General features: G+C 56.4%; 4 protein-coding genes across 16 annotated transcripts in view; 2 read left to right on the top strand and 2 right to left on the bottom strand.

Moving 5' to 3' along the window:
- ABCB9 (ATP binding cassette subfamily B member 9) overlaps window positions 1-11787 on the bottom strand; it is a 38482-nt gene extending 26695 nt beyond the window's left edge. The window contains exons 1-3 of the mRNA XM_033097319.1: window positions 11651-11787; window positions 9195-9229; window positions 1476-1556 (exon numbers count right to left, since the gene is read on the bottom strand). The gene's annotated coding sequence lies outside the window, so the exon portion shown is untranslated. The remainder of the gene's footprint in view (window positions 1-1475; window positions 1557-9194; window positions 9230-11650) is intronic.
- Window positions 4949-11322, top strand: OGFOD2 (2-oxoglutarate and iron dependent oxygenase domain containing 2). Of its 5 annotated transcripts, none has more exons than XM_033097324.1 (7): window positions 4949-5661; window positions 5886-6094; window positions 6480-6536; window positions 7295-7408; window positions 7495-7594; window positions 9005-9132; window positions 9348-11322. In XM_033097324.1, exons 2-7 carry the CDS (start codon window positions 5969-5971, stop codon window positions 9936-9938), a joined length of 1116 nt encoding a protein of 371 aa, XP_032953215.1. In that variant the 5' UTR covers window positions 4949-5661; window positions 5886-5968; the 3' UTR covers window positions 9939-11322. The 5 variants fall into 5 exon arrangements, with proteins under 5 accessions (XP_032953215.1, XP_032953214.1, XP_032953216.1 ...); XM_033097325.1 differs by having other exon boundaries at window positions 4956-6094; window positions 9348-9605; window positions 9680-10052; XM_033097323.1 differs by having other exon boundaries at window positions 4949-6094.
- Window positions 11659-13749, top strand: ARL6IP4 (ADP ribosylation factor like GTPase 6 interacting protein 4). Its single transcript, XM_033097328.1, has 5 exons — window positions 11659-12109; window positions 12552-12836; window positions 12924-13041; window positions 13346-13415; window positions 13493-13749. Exons 1-5 carry the CDS (start codon window positions 11947-11949, stop codon window positions 13547-13549), a joined length of 693 nt encoding a protein of 230 aa, XP_032953219.1. The 5' UTR covers window positions 11659-11946; the 3' UTR covers window positions 13550-13749.
- An 827-nt stretch (window positions 13750-14576) lies between these two features.
- The window catches only part of PITPNM2 (phosphatidylinositol transfer protein membrane associated 2), a 127753-nt gene continuing 124868 nt past the window's right edge, over window positions 14577-17461 (bottom strand). For 5 of the 9 annotated variants that reach the window (XM_033097603.1, XM_033097602.1, XM_033097604.1 and 2 more), the window contains 2 exons: window positions 17312-17440; window positions 16891-17214 (listed from right to left, as the gene is read on the bottom strand). In XM_033097603.1, coding sequence (XP_032953494.1) covers window positions 16891-17214; window positions 17312-17440 — 453 coding nt within the window. Of the gene's footprint in view, window positions 17215-17311; window positions 17441-17461 lie in introns of all 9 variants that reach the window. The other 4 variants (XM_033097610.1, XM_033097605.1, XM_033097606.1 and 1 more) reach the window with 2 other exon arrangements.

Here is a 17461-nt window from a genome sequence, read left to right as displayed (position 1 = left end):
AGAAGGCCAGGGGTCTCACAGTTCTAAAAGACTGGAGCCCAGAATAAAGCCGACTGGAGGTTTTTATTGATACGTATACAAGGGAGTAGCAGTTTTTTGACATGGTCTGTGAGACTCCCTTATCACGTTATAGAAACAACCCAAATCAATTATGTTGATCTTCAAACAGCCGAAGCAGAAAGTCCTTCAGGTGAGGTATGCAACTCTTTTAAGGGACATATATCACATGTTGAAATTGTTTCACAGAGCTGAGCAGAGAGAGCTTAATCTTATCACTCTCAAGACTTTTCTCCCAATTAGGTGAGAGGGAAAAGTCAGAGCCAGCAGCGGCTTTTCCCAGGCAGGGGGAAGGAGAGACAAGCCTCCTTCCCAAATCTTTTTAAGGCAGCTCATTGGGGGTCTCCATGGGGTTCTGCCTGGCTTGAGTTGTCCCCCCCCACCGGGGGGAATCTTACTCGTCATTGGCTGCAAACCCTCTTTTGGAGACTAAATAGAGAGAAATATACAGTCCCAGAGATGCGCAGTCTCACAGACTATTCTTCCCTTAAGGAAAGACACGGGTGGGGGGGCAGTCTGCTAGGCTGTTGTGTGACAACAGCATATCTTGGATAGATTATCCAAAAGTTAGAGTGACTCAGAGCTGGGTTCAAATCCAGCCTCTGTCATTTTTGCTGTGTGAGAATAGCCAACACAATAGTGAAGGAGAGAAACAAAGTCAAACGACTGACACTGCCTGACTTCAAGGCTTACTGTAAAACTACAGTGTGGTGCTGACCAAAGAAGAGACAGATCAATGGAACGGAATAGAGAGCCCAGAAATAGATCCGTATAAATATAGTCAACTGATCTTTACAAAGGAGCAAAGGCACTACAATGGAGCAAAGACAGTCTTTTCATCAAATGGTGCTGGAAAAACAACATCCACATGCAAAAAGAGGAAGAAGGAAAAGGAGAAGGAAAAGGAGAAGAAAAAGCAGCAGCTACACACAGACCTTACACCTTTCTCAAAAATTAACTCTAAATGGATCATAGAGTTAAATGTAAAACGCAAACTATAAAACTCAGAGAAAATAACATCGGAGGAAAAAAAAATCTAGATTTTTTTTGAGTATGTTGAGGAGTTTTCAGATACAACACCAAAGGCGTGATCCATAAAAGAAACAATTGATAAGCAGGACTTCATCAAAATTAAAAACTTTCTGCTCTGTGAAAGATACTGTCAAGAGAATGAGAAAACAAGCCACAGACTGGGAAAAAAAAAATTTGCAAAAGATATATCTGAAAAAGGACTGTTAATCCAAAATATACATGGAACTCTTAAAACTCAACAAGAAAACAAATAACTTGATTTAAAGAGGCAAAAGATCTGGGCATACACCTCAATATACAAATGGCAAATAAACATATGAAAAGATGCTCAATGTCTTATGCCATTAGGGAATTGTAAATGAAAACGACAAGATACCACTACATACCTAACAGAATGGCCAAATCCAAAACACCAACACAGCCAAATGCTGGCGACGACCTGGAGCAACAGGAACTCTCATTCATCGCTGGGGGATGCAAAATGATACAGTTACTTTGGAATACAGTTTGGTGGCATCTGAAAGAAACTAAACATCCTCTTACCATATAATCCAGCAATCACGCTCTTTGGTATTTACCTAAATGAGCTGAAAACTTATGTCCACAGAAAATGCAGCATTATTCAGTGTTGAAAAGAAACAGTATCAAGCCATGAAAAGATATGGAGGAACCTAAAATGCTTTTAACCAAGTGAAAGAAGCCAGCCTGAAATGGCTACCTACCACAGAGACATAGATCAGTGGTTACAAGGGGTTAGGGAGGAAGGGGAAGAATAGACAGATCACAGAGGATTTTTAGGGAGTGAAACTATTCTGTATGCTACTGCAGTGGTGGATACATGTCATTGTACATTGTCAAAAACCCCAGGATGGACAGCACCAAAACTGAACCCTAAACTATGGTGAACTATGAACTTTGGGTGATAACAATGTGTCCATGTGATTTCACTGATTGTTACAAATGTCTCACTCTGATACTGGGATGTTGTCAGTGGGGGAGGCTCTGTGTGTGTGTGTGTGGGGGGGCAGGGAGTGTATGGGAAATCTCTGCACTTTCAGCTCAATTTTCCTGTGAACATAAAACGACTCTAAGAAATGAGGTATATTAAAAAGTGGTTAAAATGGCAAATTTTATATTATGTATATTTTATTGCTATTAAAAAAAAAGCAGAATGCTCATAGCAGCTTCATTCATGACATCTCCAAACCGGAAACAATGCAAACGCCGTCAACTGTAGAATGGCTGGAATGGTCCCCCAGTGGAAGACTATGCAGCCAGGAAAAAGAACAACCTGCTGCTACACACACCACAGATGAATCTCAACAACATAGTGTTCAGTGCTGCGTGAAAGAAACAGTACACAAAGTAGTAACACTACATGATTTTATTTGTATCAAAGTCAAGAACAGGCAAGAGAGGTCTTTGTTTTTAGGACCCTTGGGAGATGGGTAGTGACCAAGAGGGGGCTTTCGGTGAGGCTGGAATGTTCTGTTTTGGATCTGGGTGCTGGTTACATGGGTGTCAGGTTTGTGAAAATTCACCAAGCTGTACACTCAAGATTTGTACCCTTTTGGTATGGGTGTTCCATGTTAATTCAAAGGACTGTGATATATACACATACATGAGTATACACACACACACACACACACACACACACACACACACACACACGGCTCTCTGGAACCAGACAGAAGAATGGGTGTTTTAATTCTCACTAGGTTTATGACCCTAGACCGGCCCACTGAACTTTACGGAGCCTCAGTTTCCTCATCTGTAAAACAGAGATAATGGAAATACCTCATGAAATCAAGAAAAATACGTCACTTCTGGCTGGCAGTCACATTGATTTGTGCTTACTATTAATATTCTTCTTGCTGCTGTTCTCTTTGGTGACTGAGCGCAAGCTGGGCAGGGTGGCGGTGGGGACACTGTCTCCAAGGAGGGGGGGCCATAGGGAAGGCCAGTCTAGGTGGACAAGCAGAATATGCTCATCCTGCAAACTGCTGTAACGGGAGAAACCTGAGCGGGTGAGCTGGGGAGAGGCTGCATGAGCGAGGCCTGCACAGCGGCAGGCTGGGGAGCCGGCCTGCCTGGGGCCTCCTGGGGGAGATTGGCAGTTAACGGGGTACTGAACATCGAGCTGGGGAAATAGATCTTTTCCTGGATAGCAGGGCCCTTCACTATCGCTGGGCAATCAAGACGCCCATGAAACTTGAAACACCTTCTCAGGCCACACAGCTCTGGGCCAGTCTTCTCCTTAAGGAAGCCTGGTAGCTTTTATAAGGCTGGGCCCAGGGTCCCCATGTCCCCGTGACCTTGATTTCATGCCTGAGTCGGGAGGGGGCACCCATGGAGACCTGCCTGTAACTTTATGAACAAGCAAGCAGAGTCAGACTTGGGTTCCACTCCAGACTCCATCGCTTACGAGCTGTGCGACCTTGGGTGGATCATTCAACCTCTCTGACCCTCATTGGTAACATCAAGATAGTTCCTACATCATAGGGTTTGTTGTGAGGATTAAACAGCTTCCCTGTGCACAGAGGGTAGAATCCTAAATGTTAACTGTGGCCGCCCCTGCCCAGTGCTTTGGCTCCAATACCACCCGGCCCCGTTCCCTCTGGCTCGCCTCTCATCTGCGTGCCCATCGCAGAGCCTCTGCACTTTCAGTTTCCCTGCCTACAACTCTTTCCTGCCAGATCTTGCTGCCGCAGTTAGGGCTCAGCTGAAATGTCACTCTTCGGGGGAACTCCCTGTCATGTGGAAAGAGGACACCTCCAGGCACTTGCCATCCCATCACCCACTTTATCTCATAACACCTTCAACTGAATGAAAACCACTTGATCATGTAGGTGTTTCCTTCCTTGCTCCTGTCTCCCCGCCACCTGACTGAAAGCTTCAGAATGGTAGGGACCTTGTCTGTCACTCAAAACACACTTTCACATGCACACATCATAGACACACTCATAGACACACTCACACACGCGTAGTCGTACACACTCAGGAGGTCTGACCGCGCTGCCCAGTCAGTGTGAAAAGCAATCAAGCTGTTGGTGTAGGCTTCACCCAGAGAGCAGGGCCCCACTTCTGGACCCCCAAGGCACTGGGGAGAGGTGGGGAGACTTTGATAGCCGGAGCCGTGGACCCCCAAACGTGCTGCTGGAGACAGCTGGGGAGGACGTCCTGGCACGGTACTGTGGAACGTGAAGGTCTCTCATCTCCCTTCTGGGCCGTGGGGCCCATTGTGTGGGCCTCCCAGCTCAAGTTGCCATGGAGAAGAAAGGAACAGGCTATGCTGCTTACGTGAGTGTGAACAGGTGTGACCATGTGTGGGATGTGACTGTGGGCGAGTACGTGTGTGAGAGTGAGCATGAGTGTGTGTGATACTGGGTGTGCAAATATCTGTGCAACCGTGACTTTATGTGTGTGAGTGAGGGTGTGTACGTGGGGATGTGTTGATGGCATGTGTGGTTGTATGTAAATGTTAGCATCTAAGTATGTGCTGGAGTACATGTGTGTGTACGAGTGTTGGTGTGTGTCTGTGTAGGAAGATTCGCATACATGTGACAAGTACAAACAGAAAAGTCAAATTCCCTCATAGTCTCACCCTCACCACTGAACTCCTGTTGTGAACTGGGAACTCAGAGGTCTGACTGCTGGGTTCAAACCCTGTATTTGTCCCTTACTGGCGAGTGACGGGGGCGGGGGCAGTTTACTGCACTTCCGAACCTGCTTCCTATCTGTAACATGGTGCTATAACAGTACATAGCTTAAAGCTGTGCAGTAGGGACGAAAGAAGATAAGGAGGCCAGGTGACAGATGCACAGGCCCAGTAGAGAGGAGGCTTGGTCAACAGTTATTTGTAGTCAGTCACCTGTTTATTTATCTGGAGTAAGGGCTGGAGCCTTGAGACCCAAGAGTCTTCCTCCCATGCTGAGCTATGGAGGGAACTCCAGGGCAGGGGACAGTTCCAGGGGACACGACTTCCTCCCCTGCTCCACGCCTTAGTTTTCCCATCTCAGTAATACGGTTGCCTTCCATGCTTCTTCACCGAGGTCTACAGACCTGGGCCTGCGGGGTGCACGGTGGACCATGATGAGGTCCCAGAGGCAGGGTTTGTGTGTGTGGTGATAGCTCTCCCCGAGGCTGCGACGCACGCTCTACAAGAGATTCTCATCTCACACTGCGGCTGGCAGAACCCGAACCTACGCATGGAGGTGTGGCCACGGGAGACCACGCCCCATTCCCCGCCCACACTTGAACGCATCGGGAGCGCCACCGGAAGCACGTCGGACGGAGAGTTTTCGCGGAGACACTCATGGGGCAATCAGCGAATCCTGAGACCGCGGCGGTGGCAACCGGAGAGCGGAGCAGGGACCTGGGAAAAATGCTATATGCAAGCTCAGGCGCACAGAACTGGATGGTGCATAGCAGTTGGAGGAAACGAGATAGGATCGCAGAGCGCCTTTAACTGTCCTCGTGGGCTTGGCTGGTTCTTCAAAAACTCTGAGCAGAAAAGGGAGGCGGGGAAAAGTCTTGGGGTTCCGAGCCCCTGACTCTTCATGTCCTGTGAAGGTGTGACTATCAGTTCACCTATCTATAAAGTGGGCGATTAATCTCCGCCTCGTGGGTGGGGACACTGCGCGGCGGAACGAGAAGGCCCCACCCCGGCCCCGGAGCGTTTTTCTGCACCGCAGACCGTTTACTGGGGCGGAGTCTCCGTTCTTTTCTGCGCTGGGAAATTTAGAGCGGACCCTTGGCCGCAGGTTTTTTTGTTTGTTTGTTTGTTCCCACTCCAGCCCCCGCCCGCACAACCCGTTAGAGAGGGGCGTGCCCGGAAGTGCTCCTACGGAACCCGGCGGGCCGCGCGCGCCTCTTCACCATGGCGACGGGCCCGGGGCGCTTTTTCCGCTGCGCTTGCTTCTGCTCTGAAAACTTGTACGTGGCGCGCTACGGGCTGCACGTGCGCTTCCGGGGAGAGCAGCAGCTGCGCCAGGACTATGGCCCGGTGAGTGGCCTCGGTCGGCTCTGCGGAGCAGTGAGCGGAGCAGTGGTGGGGGAGGGACCTTTGTCCCGGGGTCGTTTGCTTTACCCGTGGCGCGCACCGCGTGCTTCCATCTGGCAACAAGAATGACTTCACCTCTCGGTGCCTCGGTTTTCTCACCCTAAACGGGGATAACTGTCTCCTTAGTGGGGTTGTCGTGAGAAATGAATGAACCAACATATATGTAAAGTGCCTGGCTCTGTACTCAACGCGCTTATCGCATTTCATCCTCAATGATCCTGTGAGGTCGGGGCTCTCATCTCCATTTTAGGAGGGGAAACGGAGGCTGAGATGTTAAGTCACTTGCCCAGGGTCGCACAGTCGTGCTCACTGATCCGTTTGCTCCCAGGTCCTGCGCAGCCGAGGCTGCGTCAGCCCCAAGGACTTTGAGCAGCTGTTAGAAGAGGTAACAGTTCCTACCCTCCACTACACCCACCTTAGACCTTCTGTTTTAGATCTGTGTCAGCAGTTTGAGGGCTCTCCCAGCCTCAGACCTGCCAGTCCCAGATCCCTGCGGGGCTCCTTAAACCCTCCTTTCTCCCTTCCTATCCCCACTCACCGCAGCATCTGGGTCCTGACACCAGAAAAAGAGAAAGAGGAAAATGCCAAGTTGTCCACTTCTTGCCCTTCTGAGACAAGAAACTTGGGCTCAAAGAGGGGAGTCACTTGCCCAGGGTTTCACAACAGCTGGGACTGAGATCCCTCCCAGGGCTGCCAAGCTCCTGGCTATCCCAACCCCGACTGGCACCAGGTTAGGCTGGCACCAGGGCTGCTGGGCTCCCCTTCGTCCCTCACCTGGGGGTGAGTGGTGGGAAGCTTCCCAGGAGAACCCTCTGTAGCCTCTGGAACACAAGATTTGGCTGGGACTCTGTTCCCCTCCCTGAGTGGGCCCAGCTGGCTGAGGTGCATCTAAGCGCTCTCCTCCCAGCCACGCTCAGGCAGGTGCAACCCAGAGTGGGATGGACCCCCTTCTGGAAGGAGTTCCCTTCAGCTCACAGCTTGGCACCTGCAGTCGACCCTGCCAGAGTCAGGAGTCTAGGGAGACTTGGCTCCCAGTCTGGGCCTTGCTCTGGCCTTCCTGACCTCAGTTTCCTCATCTGTACAATGGCCTTGGGGATTTGGGGGGAGGCCCTGTCCTGGTAAGTGGGCCCTGTGCCACCCCAGCTTGAGCAGGAGGTGGAGCGGCGGCAACGGCTGGGGCCGGAGTCAGCTGCCCGGAAGGCCCTCATCGCTAACTCTTACCGCCCGGCGAGGCTGGAAATCTACAACCCGCTGCAGGTACCCGGCAGGGGCAGGTTACTGGGAGGAGGAGGCATCCGGGGGGGGGGCCTGCCTGTCCCACAGCTGGTGTGTTCTGACCCTAGGATGTGGCTCTGGCCCCCGAGTTTCTGGCTGCGGCTGAGTACAGCACATTGCCGGGCGCAGACCTCGAGGGCCTGCTCCAGCGGCTGGAGACAGTGTCGGGTGAGGTCTGGGCTCCGTCACCTGACAGGACTAGAGGGTGGGAGACTGGGGTTCCTCTGCCTGTCCTGTCTGCCTCCAAAAACCAAACCATCAGGAGTTAGAGAGTACAGGGGCGGGGCATCTGCATTCATTCACTCACTCGCCCAACAGGTAGTTATTTAGTGCCTTGTACCAAGCATGAGCCAGCTGGGGGTGACTGAAGAGCTTAACGAGGACAACTGAGGCAGGTATAGGCTGGTTAAGGGATCAGCAAGGGATGGTGAAGGGCCCCCCAGGCTGACAATAGCGGGGAGCAGTTCCCGTCCCTAGACCTGAAGGATTGGGCAAGAGTGAAATTTCTTGAAGCTGCTACGACCTAGAGCTGTGGGAGAGGGGCTGCCAGACAGCTGCCGTGGCCCTGAGCAGAGGCACACAGCCACACCCCACTCCAGAATGCTCTTCACCTGCCCTGATGTCCTGCCTGGGTCTCCTGCTGGCTAAAGCCTGTTTCCTCATCTGTGAAATGGGAGTGAAAATCCCACCCATCTTGAAAGTTGTGATGGTCAAGTGAAAGGCAGTGCCCCGGGAGGGCTGGGGGCATAGTAAGTGTTTTCTAGTCTTACAATTACTGTTATCCCCGGTCTGGGGCATACTGTGGGGAGACAGATATAAAAGCTGCTCCCCATAGGGAACCTGCACCCTGTTGGGAGCAAAGGGTGGAATGTGGAATGAAGCCCCGCTCCCAGCTTCAGGGGAGCCCCGCATTACATTCCATTTCCCAACAGTTGAGATTGTACAGAGGCTGGGTGGGGGCTGGGCCTTGGCTATGAGTTGGCCAAAAGTGCATGTGGGGGCACGAGCCCTGCACCCTGGGGCATTGGTGCGTCTGCCAAGAAATGTCTCCGTTTCCATTCTGAGCCTGGCCTTGCCCCACCAGGTCCCTGCAAGAAAGAGCAGCCTCCCAGCCTTCCTGTGTGGGAAATAGAGGCTCCAAGAGATATCTGAGTTGGGGTGCAGACTTTGGTGGCTCAGGGGGGTGGGGAGGGTACAGAGAGAGGCCGAGGCTGGCTCTGTGGTGCTGGCTTAGCTCCATAGCTGGCCTGCTGGGTGTCCTTGAGCTAATCCCTTCCCACCTCTGGGCCTCAGTAGGACTCATGTCTGAGTCTGGAGGCTAGGCCTGTGGGCACCCGTGAGAGGCCCCAGGGATAAGTGGGGGGGGTCTGAGAATAGCCCTCCCCTGCTGCACACATGGTACATCATTAGATCATCACCAACAGCCCCGAGAAGGGAGTGCCCGCATTACCCCCATTGTACAGGTGAGGAAACTGAGACTTGGGGGAGGGAAAAGACATGCCCAAGCTCACACAACTCAAGAGAAGACTGAAACCCACACCAGAGCTCCCGGCCGACAAGACTGTCCGTTCCCTGCAGAGGAGCAGCGGATCTATCGACTGCCGGTGTTTACGCCGCCGTTCTGCCAGGCCCTGCTGGAGGAGCTGGAACACTTCGAGCAGTCAGACATGCCCAAGGGGAGACCCAACACCATGAACAACTATGGGGTGCGTGAGGCTCCGCCTGGTGGACCCAGGAGGCAGGGGCCCTTGGGTCTGGGGAGACTTACCTGCAGTGCTCCACCAAGCTGTGTGGCCTCTCCATCTGCAAAATGAGATCACAGAAGGATTGTTAGGAAGTTCAACATGTCAAGGGACTCCCCAGGGTCCCAGGGTGAGGCCCCACCAGTTTCCCTGCCGACCCCCGGTGGTCCCCCTCCCAGGTGCTGCTACATGAGCTGGGCCTAGATGAGCCGCTGGTGACACCGCTGCGGGAGCGCTTCCTGCAGCCGCTGATGGCCCTGCTGTACCCAGACTGTGGCGGCGGTGGGCTCGACAGCCACCGTGCCTTTGTGGTCAAGTATGCACCGGGCCAGGACCGCGAGCTGGGCTGCCACTACGACAATGCTGAGCTGACCATCAACGTGGCCCTGGGCAAGACCTTCACGGGGGGTGCCCTATACTTTGGGGGCCTCTTCCAGGTTAGTGTGTGTGACCCATGGGGCAGGGCCTGGTGCAGCCGGGAGTGCCCAGGCCTGAGTCCAGCTGTCTGCAGGCACCTTCAGCCCTGGCCAAGCCCCTGGAGGTGGAGCATGTGGTGGGCCAGGGCATCCTGCACCGGGGCGGCCAGCTGCATGGGGCCCGGCCCCTGGGCACCGGCGAGCGCTGGAATCTCGTCGTCTGGCTCCGGGCCTCTGCTGTGCGCAACCGCCTCTGCCCCATGTGCGGCCGCAAGCCTGACCTGGTGGACGATGAGGGCTTCGGCGACGGCTTCACCCGAGAGGAGCCCCCCACAGTGGATGTGTGTGTGCTGACTTGAGCCTTCTTGGGACTGTGTGGGGGTTGGCACGACAGCAGAGGGCTCTGCCACCTTGGGTCAGGTGGGGCAGAAATAAACTCTCTGCAGCCCTTGACACTTTTTGTTTCAAAAGGACAAGCAGGCGTCTGGGTCATTCTTTCAGTAGTCTGGCTGGCTTAGGTCAGGTTTATTAGAATCAGAACCTGATGGGATTCTTGTGCAAGCGGTTTATCGAATAATACTCTCAGCAGAAGGGAGTCAGGGAAGCAGGACAGGGCAGGAAAGAGCTGGACCAAGATGTGGGTTTAGATGGCGTTTCAACTCAGGCCAGTCCCACGGGAGCTCTGGAGCATGAATCTACCAGTTTGCCTCCAGCCAATAAGCATCAGTTATTGGCTACAGGGTGTGTGTGGGGGTGGGAGTATGAATAACTTCCGGACAGCCATCTCCAGGACAAGTGGCTACCAGTGGCCAAGGGAATCTTCCAGAGAAACGTCCAGGTGTGAGCTGTCAGCAGTGGACATCACAGCCGGGGATGCGTGCCTTTGTCTGTAAGGGGGACTTGGGTGGGTGACCAGTAGCATCTTGTAGATGGTGGTGAGGGCTTACTGCAGAGGGGTTAGAGCGGGTACTCGGGAGCAGACTGCCTGGGTTCAAATTCTGATTCTGCGACTTCCAGCTCCGTGACTGGCTAAGCCACTTGACCCCTTTGTGCCTTAGTTTCCTCATCTGGAAAGTACCTATGTCCTAGAGCTGCTGTGAGAATGAAGTGATACATAAAGTGCTTCATAACAGCCCTCAGAGTTTGCTGCTATTATTACCGAAGAGTTTGCAACTTGGCCCCAAACTTGGGTGAGGAGTGCAGCTGTGCACACTGGGTTACACATTGGAAAACCAGGGATTTCCATATTGAAATCACGAGTTCTGGCTTCCCTGGGAAGGTGGAAAGGTCTGGAAACTTAGCAGGCGCCATCCCTACATTGCAGAAATCAGCTGGAGCAGTCTCAGCTGCCCAGTCTAAACAGGCCTGTGGTGCAGTCCCTCATGGGACTTCCTCCCTCATTCATTGCCATGACATCTCTGGCCCCTTAGGGACTTCTGAGTTTGAGACCTCCGTATTACCGGGTGGGGACGTTGGAAAGACCACGGCTTCTCAGGCCTGGACCTCACGGCCTTATGGGCTGGACAGGCCTGCAGACGACCCAGGGTGGAAAACGGCGCGCAACAGGGTCGCCTTTCCTGGGACGTCAAGGACGCTGCGCGCGCTGGAAGGGCAGTCTTGGGAGAGGGCACAGCTGTGGCAAAGGGCCTGCGAGCTCTGGGCCTGGCACCAGGCTGGAGAGCACGTCTCTCGGCCAGGAGCCGCGGGCGCAGGCACGGCCTCGCACCGGACTGGAGGCAGAACCTGTATCCCCAGCTTGCCTCTTCCGGAGGTGGGCGCGCCAGGCTGTTTCTTGGGCTGCCCCAGAGACGGAACCAGGGGCTTCAGAACTCACGGCAGCAGCGCCCCATTCGCAGCCGGACTGCCTTCCCGAGCCCCGCCCTGAGCCGGAAGTCACCTCGCGGCCGCTTCCTCACGTGAAGGGCTAGTGCGGGGCGGGTGGTCCGGCCCTGTGGGCGGTTGAGGAGAGAACGGAGTAGCCCGGGGGCGCCTTCCTTAAGGCAGCGAGGCCGCCGAGGGCGCGGGGGTAGAGGGTGGGAGCGCACGGGCAGGGATTCAGAACGCACCTGGCAGCTGGGGATCGCGGTGGGTCCTAGGCAGCAGGGCCGCGTGCGCAGGCGTGGAGCGCCCCAGCGGGGGCGGGTTCTTAAAGGGGCCGCAGCGGACGATCGGGGAGTCGGCGGAAACCCGGGGTCCCCGGGAGTGGGAGTGGGTGAGAATCGTGAGGTTGCGGCGGAGTCCCTCATACCCCTGCCCCGGGGTGGGGATAGGTACTGGGACCCCGAGGACCTTGGACCGCAGCCGGAGGGCCCACCCCGAGCGCCTCAGTGGAAGCGCCTCCCGGTCCCCAGCCCACAACGCTATGGCTCACGTCGGCTCTCGCAAGCACTCGAGGAGTCGCAGCCGGTCCCGGGGGCGAGAGTCGGAAAAGAAAAGGAAGAAGAGCAGTAAGGATGCTCCGAGGAGCTGCTCCGCTTCTAGATCCCATGGCCGCAAGGCCAGCGCCACGTCCTCTGGGCCGGAGGGTGAGGACCGGAAAGAATGGGAAAGGGGTGCGGGAACTTCGTGGAAGAAACTGCAGGCAGCTGGGCGGGCTTCCTGGGGCTGGCGGCGGGGAATCGCAGTGAGCAGTAGGAGAGCGGTGCAGAGTGCAGGACGTGGATATCTGGATCGAAGAACCCAGAATCCAGGGACTGGGCCGGCCCACGGAGTGTGGCTCGCTTAACGGGAGTATTTCATGATGCTTTCTGTGCATCTGGGCCTGGGCTGTGCGGTTTGGCCGCCCTGCTCCAGGTCAGACAGTCACTACGTGGAGCCCAAAAAGTGCGTCTCCATAGAGTGCTGATCCGTGCCAGGAGGCCTCACCCCTCTGTCGTAGGCTTGAGCTTACACAGGCCAGAGCAGGGGAAGGAAGGTGTCCTTCTTCCCCTCCTGGCCTTCCAGCCTCACCTTCTCCCTGCATCACAGAGAGAAGCAAACACAAGGCCCGGAGGAGACCACGGTCCAGCCCCTCCTCCTCTTCTTCCAGTTCTTCTAGCTCCTCTTCCTCCTCGTCGTCCTCCTCTTCCTCCAGCGATGGCCGGAAGAAGCGGGGGAAGCACAAGGACAAGAAGAGGAAGAAGAAGAAGAAAAGGAAGAGGAAGCTGAAGAAGAAAGGCAAGGAGAAGACGAAGGTGCAGCCGCCTGAGGCTCTGCCGGGACCCTCGCTGGACCAGTGGCACAGATCAGCTGAGGAGGAAGAGGACGGCCCAGGTACTGTGCTGCAGGCCGGGTGTGCAGGCCAGGGAGGGTCCCCTCGCTGAGGCCTGACCACCACCTCCCTGCCATGTGTCCTTCCAGTCCTGACGGACGAGCAGAAGTCCCGCATCCAGGCCATGAAGCCCATGACCAAGGAGGAGTGGGATGCACGGCAGAGCGTCATCCGCAAGGCGGTGGACCCACAGACGGGGCGGACCAGGTGGGCAGTGCTCGCCGAAGCCCGGCCCCCGCCCGGCACTCCGGAGGGGCACTGGCTGCTGCTGCAGAAGGGCCACGGCTGGCGAGGAAAGTAGTCACTTGTCCATGGCACTTCTCAGGGCGTTCCTCCCCACTGCCTAGAGCGAGCAGTTGCCCCGGTGGAAGAGCCGCTGTTGGCTGACGTGCTGGCCGAAGCCACCTGGCCACCTTTATCCCTGTCCTGAGGCCTGGCTCCCCTCTGCTGGGGGGTCCTGCTTCTCTTGCTCCTGCATTAGAGGCTCAGCCTGTCTCCCCGCCTCCCCCAGGCTCATTAAAGGAGACGGCGAGATCTTAGAGGAAATCGTAACCAAGGAGCGACACCGGGAGATCAACAAGGTGGGTGTCGCCCCTTTGCCCAGGGCCCTCCCTCAGCTCTGTTTCTGATGTGTCCCCTCCTGTGTGCTTCTTACCAGCAAGCCACCCGAGGGGACGGCCTGGCCTTCCAGATGCGAGCAGGGTTGCTGCCCTGAGAGCCCCGTTAGCTGAGGTCCGTGGACAGTGTCGGTGGCATGACAGGGTGGGCAGCAGGAAGCCCGATGGGTGCTGCTTGCCTCTTCTGTGTACTGGCCTCTTCTCAGATGTAGGGGTGGAGGGGTCACTGTCCTAATCAGCTCCCCCATCTCCTGGAAGAGCGCACCTTCCCACGTATTAAATGGACCCTGGTTGGAGACTTCCTCTGTTCTGTTGCTTTTTGTGCTGAGGGGAGGGAATGGGTGCTCCTGGACCGCCAGGGGACAAACAAGGGTGCAGGAGCTTTGGGGGGGAGCTGGGGTGTGCCCTGCTGGTCATGCGCATAGGCCAAATCAGCCACCTTTGCCCCGCTCACCCCCGAATCAGCCCACCTAGAATGACCTCGACCCCAGCCCAGCCAAGTCCCAAACCCAGAGACTTGGTTCTTAAACCCGACTCCCTCAGGCTTGGAGGGGGACTGCTGCCCTTCCGTGTTTAGTCTGCAGGTGACAACAGTGCAGGGTCCTGGTGCTGGGGCCAGGTGGCCCGGGAGAGAATCCTGTCCCGCCTACTAGCTGTGTCCTCTGTAGAGCAGAGACTAGAGCACCCACGTCACTGGGTGCTGTGAGGTTGAACCAAGCTCACACCCAGGAAGGGGCCCGAAGGGGCCAGCACAGCGTAAGGTGTCTTGGTGCTACCGTGAGTGCAGCTGCGATGTGCCAGGCCGGGCCTCCACCCCCACCCACGGCTCTGATTGCTGGTGCAGTAACGAGACCCAGAAGGAAGCCTTCCTGCTTCTTTAATTCGTGACAGACAATTACACTGTATACAGAGCACACTCAGGCCTGATGGTGCGGGGACAGCAATGGTGGGTGGGGCAAGTCAGGACGCGGCTCACACATGGCCCAGACAGACAGACAGGAGGGGGGCCGAGACGTGAAGACGGACGTGGCGGGTGGGTGGGCGGCTCAGCCCAGGCTGGGCAGGGGCTGGGGTCTCTGCTGAATCCCTCGTTAGAAATCAAAGGGAAGGCAGGTGGTTGGATCTGGGGGCTGAGGCTGAGTCCTGGGGCTTGGGGGTGGGAGTGGGACTAAGGCTTCTACTCTAACAGGCCTGGGTGGGGGTGGCAGTCGGCAAGGTCTGCCTCACCCTTTGGTAATGACTGGTCAGGCCTGAGCCATGCAGCTCAGCACCCAACTCTGTAAACATTTTTGGTATTTTTAAAGGACTCTGCCCTCCCTCTCTTAGTTTCTGAAACACTGGTGCTTCCTCAAGAGGAGACTGTGCCAAAAGAATGAAGGGCAGCAGGAAGCAGACCTGGGGGACGTCCACAGGGAGGGTGGGCTGCCCATCTCACCATCGATGGCTAATGGCTCCTGGGAGAGGCCCAGGGCACTATTGCTGTTGTCCTTGGCATGGCTGGCGGCTGGGCAGGAAGGTGGGGAGCGCGGAGCTGTGGGGGCGCCGTGCGCCAGGAGAAGCCGAGCCCACTGCCGCTTGGCTTCTGGGCCAGGAGGCCTCCCAGCCTTTATTGCAGGCAGGCCCGAGACTTCCAGGTGCTTCTCCAGATGGCTAGTCATCCAGGCTGTAGGCAAGATGGGGTGAGATGGGACCAACAGAGAAGGAGGCACTGGCCACAGGGGCCCCTCAGCGGGGCTGTGATTGTCGGCCGAGCGATTTCCCGCTGGGGAGCAGAGGGGGGGTCAGATATTGCACTTTTACTGCAACAGTTACATTAAAACTTGGTCCATAAAATAATTGCTGCTTTATACATAACGCCTGAAACAACAAAAAGCTACATCTTAAATAGGAATAAACCCTGAAGGTCCCATCCCTTCAGACGTTTTTCTCTGCACAAAATAAATAGCTTTCGTTCTGTATAGACCCACTTTGGCAGAACATTTACATGACCCTTCGGCTGTACATATCTACACACGGGAAGAGGTGAACATCCATCGGTGAGCTGCCCAGCCCAGCCTGTGTGGCCGAGGCCCTATCCAGGTTGGCAGCAGCTTGGACATGGAGCCTGGTCGCTGGACGGCTGTCCGAGGCCAGCCAGGCTCCTCTCCCCCCCTTGAAGAAGGTGGAGGAGGATGAGGGGCTGCCTGGAGCCAAGTGCCACAGCTGAGATCAAGGTCGGTCCTGGGGAGGGAGGGCTGACGCTCAGACCCAGCGTGCAGGACAGCGTGGTCCTTACCAGGCAGGAAGTGAAGACATGGCTGCCTGCCTTTAAGCGAACGCCGGGAGTTGTGGCTTCTTAGATTCGGCATCGGAACGGAACTGGCATTTAAAAAACCTAAGTGTGTGCCCTACCCACCCCAGAGTAGAAATTCAGTGGAATTAACGGGTAAGGTGAGGCAGGGAGCCCACACCCCAAAGCATGGGCAGGGGGCAGGGCACCAGGACCCAGAACCAGGCTGGACTCCGTCACAGTGCTGGGTGTTGTCACGTGGAGGGGCTGCACTTAGTACTGAAAGAGTTAAGAAAAGGAAGCAGCCAAGGATTGCTCATTTAGAAAAACCTCATAGAAATCAGATCGGAGTAGAAAGGTGTAGAAACGCAGGGTGGCCCGCGGCAGGGGGCTTTGACTGACGGCAGGCAGGCGAGGAGGAGGAGGCAACCAGGCCTGGCCAGGCCCCACAGGCCAAGGCAGGGCTTTGGGGGAGCCTGCTCTGGGCTTCACCGGCCTCACCGCCTGGGATGTGCCCACAGCCTCGTTGGGCTCCAGGTTGGGCAGATGGGCAGGGGTGCAGGGCTGCCGTGGCACTGGTGGGCCAGGTGGAGCTGCAGAAATTAAGCTATGGCCTTTCCTGCTTGCACAAGGATTTGCTACCTTGGAGCCTTCTGCGTGGCAGTCGATCCAGCAAAAGTTGACTTTTCATGCATGTCAACGAGTCTGTAATCACAGGAGATGGTAAGGGGTCTCCACTCTCAAAATCAGTGCAAAACCAGTGAGGTTGAAGAGTTGAGTAACTCGAGTTAACAAGAAGCTGCTACCAGGTGGAGGGAACCTGGGGGAGGGGCGCGCTACTGGCTGGGGGATGGCATGTTGGGCCCAGGCCTGGCGTCGGGATGCTGCAAGGTCCACATGGGGCAATTGTCCAGGAATACCCTCCAGGCCAGGCCACGTGGTCCCCATCCTGGAGCTGGTCATCTGTCAGCTTCCATGACAGGCGGGAACCTCTCAGATCCTAGGACATGATGCAGGGCTGGGAGGGCTGTGTATGGCACAGCCGGTGTCCTCCGCTGGGTCCTGGGACAGCTCGTCTCCAGCCGATGGCGTGTGCCCAGGCCAGGCCCCCCGGCGGGCTGGCCACCTGGCCTAGCACCATGGAGACCACAGCGCCTCACTAAGGGTGCCCTACTTGGGGCCCGGGGCTGCCCCTGACTCGAGCCGGCCAGCCATGGTGCGGCCCCAGCAGCCGGCCGCCACGCTCATGCTGCGTTGGCCCCGCTGCTCGCCGTCAGGCTGGCTCTGCGTCCGCTCATGCCGGAGGCCGGGCCCGCTAGGCTGGGCCGAGATGGTGCGGAGCAGGTGGTTCCGGGAGCGCAGGAAGTCGCCCTGGCCGGGCAGGCCGAAGCTGCCTTTGCGCAGTGCCATGCGGGTGGCCGTGTTGCGGGCCGGCCGTGCCCGGTGGTTGTACTTGAGCTGGGCCAGGTGGGCGGCGTAGCCGTCTGTGATGAACTGCAGGGGAGGGGCAGTGAGGGGCGCAGCTGTCACAGGGCCCGGCTCCCGGCCAGGGCTGCCCACCCGTGCCGCCCACCACGATCTGCCCGCCCACCTGGCACTGCTGCTGCAGCTTCTTGGTGGGCCGGCCCACAATGTAGATCTGCATGGGGGACAGGCTGATGGCGCTGTATACCGCCACGTCCTTGGTGGAGCCGTAGGCCGCGTGCACACGCAGGTGCAGCTGTAGGCGAGACCGGCATGG

Source organism: Rhinolophus ferrumequinum, chromosome 25 (genome assembly GCF_004115265.2).
Source record: "Rhinolophus ferrumequinum isolate MPI-CBG mRhiFer1 chromosome 25, mRhiFer1_v1.p, whole genome shotgun sequence".
Lineage (NCBI taxonomy): Eukaryota > Metazoa > Chordata > Mammalia > Chiroptera > Rhinolophidae > Rhinolophus > Rhinolophus ferrumequinum.
This window is presented reverse-complemented; position numbering and strand designations above follow the sequence as displayed.